Raw genomic sequence first — 10,835 nt, forward strand, 5'->3', positions numbered from 1 at the left:
ATTTTATATTCCCTAAAGTATTTGATAAACTTCTCTATGAAGTATAAAAAATAAGGCCTACCTCAAGAAACAACCTGAAATGATGTTTCTAAGTAACACACAGAATAATACCTGTCCATAAGAGACCACCAATCAATATGAGTCTCCTTCTATCTAGAGTCTAATAGACTGTCAAGTGCATCATGACTGTTAGATCATTAGGGCTGATGTGTGTGTATGTGTGTGTGAGATTAGGGAGATGATTAATCGTGATGGATTTTCCAGGAAGATAAGTCGTAAATACAAATATACTGGTATTTCAGACTCAAGAAGTCATACAGCACGTGACTAGTTTTATTGGAAGACTTACTCTAAGAATACCCCTTCTATTTCTCACAGCCTACCCACATCCACATTCGTCAACCACCATGTCTTCATAATGTCGTAAAATGACATTGTCATCATTGTCCTGATAGAGCATGGAAATGGGGGACAGCTTGGTGGGGATACAGACAGCCCGGGGGATCGCTGGGTCAACCGCATGCATCAGGGCTTGCATGAAAGCATAATTGGAACTGTTGAGGGAGGTGGTCAGGGAGAAAGGACAGTCCCCATGGCAATAGTTGGCCATGAACCCTTTGGGAGCAATAATCCACTTGTGCCAGCCTAAGTCCCGGAAGTTGATGAACAGCTGGTGACGATGGCAGAGGTTCTTGCAAGAAGCTTTAGGGGCAGGGATGGCTTCCCTCCTTCTTCGGGATGAAGGGTGGCACTGCTCCGGGTTGAGACTCACCACCAGCAGGGAAGCCTGAAGGGATTGTCTCAGTCTGGCACAGGTGTCCTGAAGCTGAAAATTCACCCCCGGGTCTCTGGTCCTCTTGACCAGTATCTCTAGCAACAAACCTAAGTTCTCCCTGGGGTTGTTATTCCAAACCTTCGCCACGTCCAGCAGGTTAAAGCGCACAACTCCTTGAGGCCATGGGACTGACTGTAACACGAGCCTTTTCCCTGGTTTGGGGATGGACTGGCCCCCCACGTGAGGCTCCTGAACCAGGGACAGAGCCAACTCCAGTTCCGGTCCCAGCTTATAGTAAGTGTTGGGCCCCAAATCTAGGCCCAGCTGGGCCATCGTTAGCTGCTCCGTATCTTGAACGGCAGACAGGTTAAAGTAGAGCAGCTTCCGCAGGCAAGGGGAGGCTTGAGGAAGTTTCTCTGAGTAAAGAAAGAGACCTAGATGGGAACAGAGATGTGAGAGTCACCAAAACATATTTCACTTCATATCCACCTATATGATATAAATGCCAAATGCTATATGATATCTACATATGCAAAATCAGGGCGGAAAATTATCGGTCATACTCAAACCCTACCATAGGGAGGATTTGTTTCTCTCCCTCCTCATTCAAGACCAGAGGTTCTTATCTTCACATCTGCAGGTCCCCAGGGTGTCCTGGATAGAAGGTCCATGAACTTGGATGAGAAAAAGAATTACATCTTTATTTTCTCAGAACTCTAAATGAGATTTAGCATTTCTTTTAGCTATGAATATAGGCAACAAATCCCAATAATATTATCATGGCCTATGACACTGTTACCAATAAAAATCATAGGTATGTTCATAGATTAAGTTTTTGCAAATGTCTTAAAATCACATTAATGCTCACACTGCTTTGAATTTATCATAAATACAGTCCCCTCCCTGGATCTTATTATGTATTGTATTAATAAATGTATCAGTTTATGTTACTGTACACACATTTGGTTTAAAATATTTTCATAAAAGTATTTCAAAATTTGATTGATTTTCTTGGAATTTTTTAAAAGATTATTTATTTATTTATTTGAGAGAGAGAAAGAGAACCTGAGCAGAGGGAGGGGTGAAGGGAGCAGCAGAGGGAGGGGCAAGGGAGAAGCAGACTCCCACTTGAGCAGGAGACCAACACAGCACTTGATTCCAGGACACTGGGATCATGACCTGAGTTGAAGGCAGACACTTAACCATCTGAGCCACACAGGGACCTGATTTCCTTGGAAATCTTAAATATTTTATTTTAGGCAGGCTCCATCTCACCACTCTGAAATCATTACCTGAGAGGAAATCAAGAGTCAGATGCTTAACAGACTGAACAACCCAGGCGCCCCAACCCTAAGTAAGGATTTTCTAAGGCCATTCAGCTTATGGAGAAATTACACCAGAAACCCAAACATTCCAGCAGTGCCTGGCTGGCTCAGTCAGTAACACTGAACATTGGATCCATGGAGATTACATTAAAAAACACAAAAGAGAAAGAACCCCGCCCCCCCCTCCCTGCAAGAAACCCTAATATTCTAACCATTCCCCCTTCATTCTCAAGTCTCTTCATTCTCAAGCCTCATTTTAAAAAACAATAAAATAAAGAAGCATTTGAAATTACCCGGCATCCTCTTCAAGCCTGCCTTATCATCTTTCTCTTTCTTTTCATTGACCATCTTTTGGAAAGGTAGGTCTATATTTGCTGTCTCTAGCTCTTCATATTCTTCTGTTATTTTCCAACTCTTTACCCCTCACTATTCCACGGAAACATCTTTCTTACAGGTTGGCTAACTGTCAAGGGCAGAGATATCTTCACAGTAATTATCTTCTCCACTTCTTGAAAAGCTGACCTCTCCTGTTCAAGGCTAGAATTCTAACCTATCAGTCTTCCTTCCTCCTCCTAGCACTAAATCAGATTCCTTAAGCATAAAAGAAAATCAAAAAGCCAGAATGGAAAGGATGGAAAGATTTGAGAGCATGAAGATAAAATAACTTCTATATTCAAAATGATGTCATTAACAAAATTAAAACCACAAAGAACAACGAAGGAAACTTATCATATGCATGAGTTTAAATTCATAATTAGAAAGAACTTTTACAAAAAAAAAAGAAAGAAAGAAAGAAAGAAAGAGCTTTTACAAATGACCAAGAGGGCTTATAAATCATAAAGGAAAAGAAGACTCCTCAATAGAAAATGGCCAGCGTTTATAAACAGGCAATTGTTTGGAAGGAAAAAAGAAAAGAAAAGAGGAGAAGAGAGGAGAGGATGGGAGAGGGGAGGGAGAGGAGAGGAGAGAGGGGAGGGGGGGGAAAGGAGGAGAAGAGAGGGGAGGAGAGAATAGGAGAAGAGAGGAGAGGGGAGGGGAGAGAGGAGAGAAGAGGAGAGGAGAGAAGAGCAGAGGAGAGGAGAGGAGAGGAGAGGGGGAGGGGAGAGGAGAGGAGAGGAAGAAAGAAAGAAGGAAGGAAGAAAGGAATGAAGGAAGGAATGAAAGAAAGGTTCATTATCCATTTAAAAATGCATTCCAGGGGTGGCTGGGTGGCTCAGTTGTTAAGTGTCTGCCTTCAGTTCATGTCATGATCCCAGAACCTGGGCTGCAGCCCCGCCATGGACTCCCTGCTCTGCAGGAAGCCCTCCACTCCCCATGCTTATATTCCCTCTCTTGCTATCTCTCTCCGTGTAGAATAAATAAAAGCATTAAAAATAAATAAATAAATAAAACACATTCCACCTTATTAAAGAAATAAAAAGCAAAACAATGAGATCATGCTTTGCTACCAGAATAACAAAAATTAAAAGCTAAAAGAGTATTGTTACTCAATGGCCTTCCAGTGTAGCAGGGATAAGTAAGTACCTTGTAATACCTTCACAGAATGAATGAAATACTGTAAGCAATGAGAATGAGCTACAGTCACACACACTATGGATAAACCTCACAAATACAATGTTGAGTGAAAGAAGCCAGACAGAAAAAAGGACACATTTCACATTTCCATTTATGTGAAGTTTTCAGAAACAGGCAAAACTGGTAAGTAATGTTACAGGATAAAAGTTACTCTTCAGAGGAATAGTGATTAACCAGAAGGGGGCATGACGGTTCCTCTGAGGGTTCTTGCTCTGTTTTGTTTCTGGTTCTAGGCGCTGATTATTCTGTGAAAATTCACTGAGCTGTTCTCTAGGATTTGTGCACTTTTCTGTACGTATGCTATCATTCCACACGTTTCTTTAATATTTTTACTATAAGGACTGCTTTCAAACTGGGAAAGTGAGAAATCTTTTTGTTGTTGTTGTTGTTGAAGATTTTATTTATTTATTTGGCAGACAGAGATCACAAGTAGGCAGAGAGGTAGGCAGGGGGTAGGGGGAAGCAGGCTCCCCGCTGAGCAGAGAGCCCTATGTGGGGCTCAATCCAGGACCTTGAGATCATGACCCCAGACAAAGGCAGAGGCTTTAACTCACTGAGCTACCCAGGTGCCCCAGAAAGTGAGAATTTTTATACATTCATGGTGGGGTATAAATTTTGGAAGACACTTATATATAAGAAATATAAATGTGCCTTCTCTGATCTAAGAATCTCCTTCTAAGAATTTATCCTAGGGAAATAGAAAAAGCATTGGGACGCCTGGGTGGCTCAGTTGGTTGGACGACTGCCTTCGGCTCAGGTCATGATCCTGGAGTCCCAGGATCGAGTCCCGCATCGGGCTCCCGGCTCCGCGGGGAGTCCGCTTCTCTCTCTGACCTTCTCCTCGCTCATACTCTCTCTCACTGTCTCTCTCTCAAATAAATAAATAAAATCTTAAAAAAAAAAAAAAGCATAACACACACACACAAAACAAAACAAAAACGGATGTAAAGCTGTATTGTTTATATTATGTTCATACTCATCAACAGAGCATCAGTTACGTAAATTACAGCATGTTTATACAATGGCATATTGTACAGCCATTAAAATGAGATAGCTGTGACTTTTAGTTCTGATTTGTATGAGATATTCATAATACTTGAGTAACATACAGTATGACCCATTTATTAAAAAATACAAGTTTCTATTATAAATATATGCAAAGAAGAAAAGTCTGAAAGAACATACATATAAACTACTAATGATGGTTTTCCCTAAAGGAAAGTTAAGGAGGGGTGATGGTCACCACAAAAATCAAAGTTTTTTCCATGGGGGAGGAAGGGAAGAATCCTTAGCTGTTTTCAAATAAGCTTTCCATACCTTTTAACCTTCCACCAGGAATTTTCCCTGAACCCCCACTCCCAAGTCTTGAGTCTTTAACATACTAATACTTAGCATAAAGTATGGAAGTCTTAACGTTTGTCTATCTCCCTTCTATAAACTTTTTTTTCTTTTACCTTTTATAAACTCTTCAAGGGCAGACTTTATCTTTAATTTCTATATTCCCATGGCCATACCCAATTCCCAGCACATAGCAGGTATCCAAGAAATGCTTCCCAGACAAATGAGTATTCAAATTTTATCTCCAGATACTGTAAAACTAACCAATCAGGGCCCTCAATTCCTCTTGTGAGCCCCACGCCCCCACCCCCCCACCCCCGCTACTGGGAAGCTATATAGAAATGCAGATTACATCACCCATCTCTGGGTTGGAATAAGAATTGGGTGGTAGAGTGAGGGGCAGGAACTGGACAGGAGAACCGCCTGTCTGTCTGTCTGTCTATCTACCTATCTATTTGGAGAATCCACTTTTAACAACTGACCTATGTAATTTAGGTGGATGGTATCAGTTTGACAAATTATTGAACGGCATTTATTCAGATCATCATATAATGGGTATGACAATGGCGTATACCAATGTTCCGTACTCACAAATCAGGAGCCATTTCCACCCAGCTAAAATAGTGACGAGGTGTGGAGATGGGAACCTGATGTCCGGGGCCAACTGGACTCATAATGTTCCCCGCCCCCCACTTGCCATACCAAAGGCACCACAGCGCATAAACCAACCATGGGCTGAAGAATGAAGCCTGAGCCGTAATTCCACCTGCGCTGCTTTCACCTTAACTGTAGCACAAAAGTGTTGATTCAGGAAAAAAAACCTATTTTGAATCCTAACTTTACTCACGCGCTGGCTCTACGGTCTTGAACAGCTCTGGAATAGTTTACAGGTTAATTTCCCATCTAAGACTGACTTTCCTTATTGTTAAAAAGCTAATAAGAGTCCCTGCCTTTGGAAACTCAGGATGTGGTCGGATTAAATGAGATAAGATATGTAAAACACCAGCGCTGGGCCTTCTACAAACCCCTCGGTAATGGTTACCTTCTCCTTCTTTTCTTTCTTCATGCCAGACTTTTCTCTAGAATGTACGCTCATTTACTTACCTTGATCCAGGAGATGTCGGACTATGTTCCCATGCGTACCGAGATCCTTTAGGTAGCATAAATCTCGGGAGCCCCCATTGGTTGCTGCTGCCTCTCCATCCCAGAAAATTCTCTTCAAGATAGAAGGCACAGGTTGGAACTTCTGGGGTGAGGGCACTTTGTCTAAGCCCAGCAATTGGAGAAAGACATGTTCTTGGAATTGGAAAGTCTGGCCCAAAGACACAGTTACCAGGATGCGGAGAACCAAGATGGTCAGGCAAGGAATCATGGCCTTGGAGCGGAGACGCTGCTGGCCAGAGGGGCTGGAGAGAGCTCAATCGCCTGACTGCCTGGCAATTCAGGTGCTGCTAATTTATCTGATGGAAGATAATCAAGTGTGAATTGCTCTCTTCCCAGCTCCTCAAAGGTAATTGGATGGGAAAGGACAGAGAATTTTTTTCTCTTCTCTTGCTCTACTCTTCCCCCATAAAAGTTCACAAAACAAAGATTATCAATGCATAGACTTAGCCACAAAAATCTGAGGTTTGTCTGCAATAGACATGGAAAGGAGACAGGCATTATTCATGGAACAAATGCTTATTAAGCATCTATTTTGTGCAAGGCTCAGAGAAGAATACTAGAACAGTCATGAAAAATGCCAAGTCTTGTCACTGACAGTCTATTTAGACAAATACATAGGTATATTTCTATTAGACTGTCCACAGCAATGTGAGAAGCCAGGTCAGGAAGAGAAAACTCCGCCCAAGGCATGAGATCAACACTGTTTTCAACTCAAAGAGGGACTGAATTTTATTCATCTAACTTTGCCCTTCCTTTATATTTAAAGTTTTATTTATTTAAGTAATCTCTACACCCAACCTGGGGCTTGAACTCACAACCCCAAGACCAAGAGTTGCATGTTCCTCCGAGTAAGCCAGCCTGGTGCCCTTAACTTTGCCTTTCCTGATTAAAGTCAAAAATCAGACTGACTGGGTTCGTTCTGATTCTACTACGTTTTAGTCATACGAAAACAGGCATGTCACTTAACCTTCTGAAGTTTTTGCTTTCTCAACTGAAAAGAAAAACTGACCTTTTAATTTGTTATAGGGATCTGATAAGATGATGTATTTAAAGTGTTCTGCACAATGCCTGCCAAATGGCAAGCACAAAGAGTTCCCAGAGGAGAAAGCTTCAACGTTGAAATAAGTAGACATTTTTCAGTGAGACAATCCCCATTCAAGGCTGAAGGAACTAATGTGAAAAAGCCTGGAGGTTATTGAGAACTCTTTGGCAGCATATATCAATTTCTTTTTTTCAATTTTTCAATTTATTTTTTAAAAGATTTAATTTATTTATTTGACATAGAGAGAGAGAGAATGAATGAGAGGAGGGACAGAGGGAGAAGCAGAATCCCCGTTTAGCAAGAAGTCAGATGCGGGACTCTATCCCAGGACCCTGGGATCATGACTTGAGCAGACACTTAACTGACTAAGCCACCCAGGCATCCCAGTGTATATCAATTTCTGGTTTTGCATTTTTGTTGTTTTACCAGACTCCTAGAAGATTTCCAAATGCAATAGAAGAATTAGCTGGTTTCTTGCCAAACTAATTTTCATGCTGTTTGAGAACAAGGACTTTTTCATTTTACATTCTTTTGTACCACCTATTTTTTTTTTTTTTTAATATACCATCTATTCTAAGACCTTGTTTCCCCTAAAGGAACAACAAAAGGTTGTACCTAATATATAATAGTTTCCCATCATTTACAGGATAAAGTCAAGACTCTTTAGCTTGGCTTTTTTTTTTTTTTTTTTTTGAAAGATTTTATTTATTTATTTGAGAGAGAGCATGAGCAGCAGGGAAAGGGTAGAAAGAGAAGTGGACTCCTTAGCTTACTGGGAGTCCAACACAGGGCTCGATCCCAGGACCCTGGGATCATGACCTGAACGGAAGGCAGATGTTTAGCCTATTGACCCACCCAGGCGTCCTGTTTCTTTGGTGTTTGAAGACTGTATTGGTCTGGCACCCATATTGTTGCAGGATTACAAGGGTCTTGTCTCCCGGAGTTGAAGAACGAATGGAAGAATGAATCTTGCAGACACAAAAGGGTAAAGTGAAGTGAATGTTTATTAAATGAGGGCGAGAACAGAAAGGAAAGAAAAGCTCTCTAGGGTGAGAAGGGTCCCGAATGGGTTACCACTGAGGGCTTTTAGTGACAGTCTTTTACTGAGAACTGACTGGGAATCTTGTGGCGTTGAGATTCTTGTGCTGTCTTGGTTTATTGCCTGTTCTCTTGCTGCGCTCTGTCTCAGCGTCTCAATCTGCCAGGAGTAGTTTCAGGGCCCAGCAAGGGGAGTCAGTTTCCTCTCTCTCCTGCCTATACCTTTTTTTTTTTTTTAAAGATTTTATTTATTTATTTGACAGGAACAGATCACAAGTAGGCAGAGAGGCAGGCAAAGAGAGAGAGAGAGGGAAGCAGGATCCCCGCTGAGCAGAGAGCCCCCCGATGCGGGACTCAATCTCAGGACTCTGAGATCATGACCTGAGCCGAAGGCAGTGGCTTAACCCACTGAGCCACCCAGGTGCCCCTCTCCTGCCTATACCTTAACCCTTCCCCTATTCATGGGACAGGACTGTGGGCAGAAGGAGCTACACTGGGATTGTGAGGAGTGACTGTGTACTTTTTAATTAGTGACGGTTAGATATAGCACAAATCTCCAAGGAATGTGGAAGCAAGGCTTTCTGGACCTTGAGGAGCGACTGCTACCAAGGCAAGGTTACTTTTAAGCATTAAGGCACTTAGGCAACCACGAGTTCCTTGAGGAAGGTCGTGGTCTGCACATTTCAGGTACCTATATCTGCGCCGCAAGCTGTAAGGAGATTTTAAGTTACATTTCTTTTGCCTTTCTTTCCCACATCAATATCACCAGCCCGACTCCTTGCCTCCCCCCTGCCATCAGCAATGCTAATACTGTAATAATACGGATCTACATGTCTTCCCCGTGAGCTCACTTCATCTGAGAGCCTTCACACAGACCACGTTCAAAGTTCACTTCCACTGCAAAAACTTCTTGGCTCACCAACCTAGCTTTAAAGGTTTCTTCTTTCTCTCACGGAGCCTCGAGTGGTACCCATGACAGCACTTGCTACACTGCATTTCACTGTGTCTTTTGTCTCTATTGCTCCCAGACGATAAACATCTGCAGAATTGGGATCATGTGTTTCCATCTAAGTATCTCCACTGTGTATTTTCCTCTTAAGTATCTCTCCGTGGCCCAAGAAAGTGTCTGGCAGGTAGTAGACATCCAGTAGACACCTGTACAACAAATTAATGAACAAAACGGACTGGTGCTATTTCCAGAGGTCTCATTCTTCTAGAGAGCCAAGTTTCCTCCATTCCCATTTCTCCTGTCTCCCTCCTCCTGCTTGCCTTCTAAAAAGCTAAAAGGTAAGACTATTAAATTCATCTATAATCTTCCACTCTTTTCAACAATAAGTGTGGGTTGCATTTTGTTTTTCTTTATTCAACTTTTCTGACTTAGTGTCAGAATCAGGGGTGCCTGGGTGGCTCATTCAGTTAAGCAACTGCCTTCGGCTCAGGTCATGATCTCAGGGTCCCAGGATCGAGCCCCACCTGGGGCTCCCTGCTCCGTGGGGAACCTGCTTCTCCCTCTCCCTCTGCCCCTCCCCAAAGATCTGCTCTCTCGCTCTCTCTCAAATAAATAAATAGATAAATAAAATCTTTTCTTTTTTGAAAAGAGTCGGACTCAGACAAACTGGTTTAAAATCAGGTTCCACGACTTACAAGTTGTGTGATCATGACCAAATCACTCAAATGTAAAGTAAGAATAAAACATCCTTTGCTGTGGTGCTGAGGAAATCTGATGGGATGACGTGTGCCCAGTGTTCAGGACAACGTCAGCCATGGAAGCATTTGATGAAGTTCATTATTATATTAGGACCCACAAAATGGAGGCCACCTGAGTGGCCCGGGGCCCATGTCACAAACCTAAACCTAAGTTAGCCTGCATTTATGGAAATACCTATGGGGAAAATTTCACATACATCAGTCACAATCCTCCAACCACCTTTAGCTAGCTCACCTTTCCCTGGACAACAGGACTTGCGAGCCTTCTAAGGAAATCCCCAACCTAGCCAATCACTCCCTGTTCTCATGTTGCCTCTTCTAAAGCTCTATAAAATGTGCATCAGATCCCTTGGGAACAGTGTCCCCTTGCTGTGAAGCACTGTACTCTCCCAATACGTGGTTGTTTTCTCTTAAATAAAGGACATTAAAAAAAAAAGACATCAAACTTGTTATTAAATTGTTTTAGTTTTGTCATTTGATATACTTGAAAAAAGTTAGCTCTTATTAACTAGTTATCATTTTTGTTTATTAAAGGGAAGTTTAATTGGGGCACCTGGGTGGCTCAGTTGGTAAGCATCTGCCTTCGGCTCAGGTCATGATCCCAGGGCACTGGAATTGAGCCCCCGCATCTGGCTCCCTGCTCCGTGGGAAGCCTGCTTCTCCCTTTCCCACTGCTTCTGTTCCCTCTCTCGCTGCGTCTCTCTCTGTCAAATAAATAAATAAAACTTTAAAAAAATAAATAAATAAATAAAAATAAAGGGGAGTTTAATCAGGGGAAAGAAAATAATTGAGATATATATATATCTATCAAGCAAGAGTGAGAAGATCTGAGGTAGGGAGGTAGGGGCGCCTGGGTGGCTCAGTGGGTTAA

At 42.3% G+C, this 10,835-nt stretch overlaps 1 protein-coding gene across 1 annotated transcript; it reads right to left on the reverse strand.

Annotated features, from left to right (window-relative positions):
* Positions 1 to 379: 379 nt before the first annotated feature.
* Positions 380 to 6,385, reverse strand: GDF3 (growth differentiation factor 3). Its single transcript, XM_047741531.1, has 2 exons — positions 6,118 to 6,385; positions 380 to 1,209 (listed from the first exon to the last, which is right to left on the reverse strand). The coding sequence occupies exons 1-2, from the start codon at positions 6,383 to 6,385 to the stop codon at positions 380 to 382; spliced, it is 1,098 nt and encodes a 365-aa protein (XP_047597487.1).
* Positions 6,386 to 10,835: the final 4,450 nt, after the last annotated feature.

This window comes from Lutra lutra, chromosome 8, assembly GCF_902655055.1.
Source record: "Lutra lutra chromosome 8, mLutLut1.2, whole genome shotgun sequence".
Taxonomy (NCBI): Eukaryota; Metazoa; Chordata; class Mammalia; order Carnivora; family Mustelidae; genus Lutra; species Lutra lutra.

Coding starts and splice junctions, on each gene's coding strand:
- GDF3 (XM_047741531.1), bottom strand. CDS start 6,385: ATGATTCCTTGCCTGACCATCTTGGTTCTCCGCATCCTGGTAACTGTG. Junction 1,210..6,117: donor CCGACATCTCCTGGATCAAG/GTAAGTAAATGA, acceptor GTTCCCATCTAG/GTCTCTTTCTTTACTCAGAG.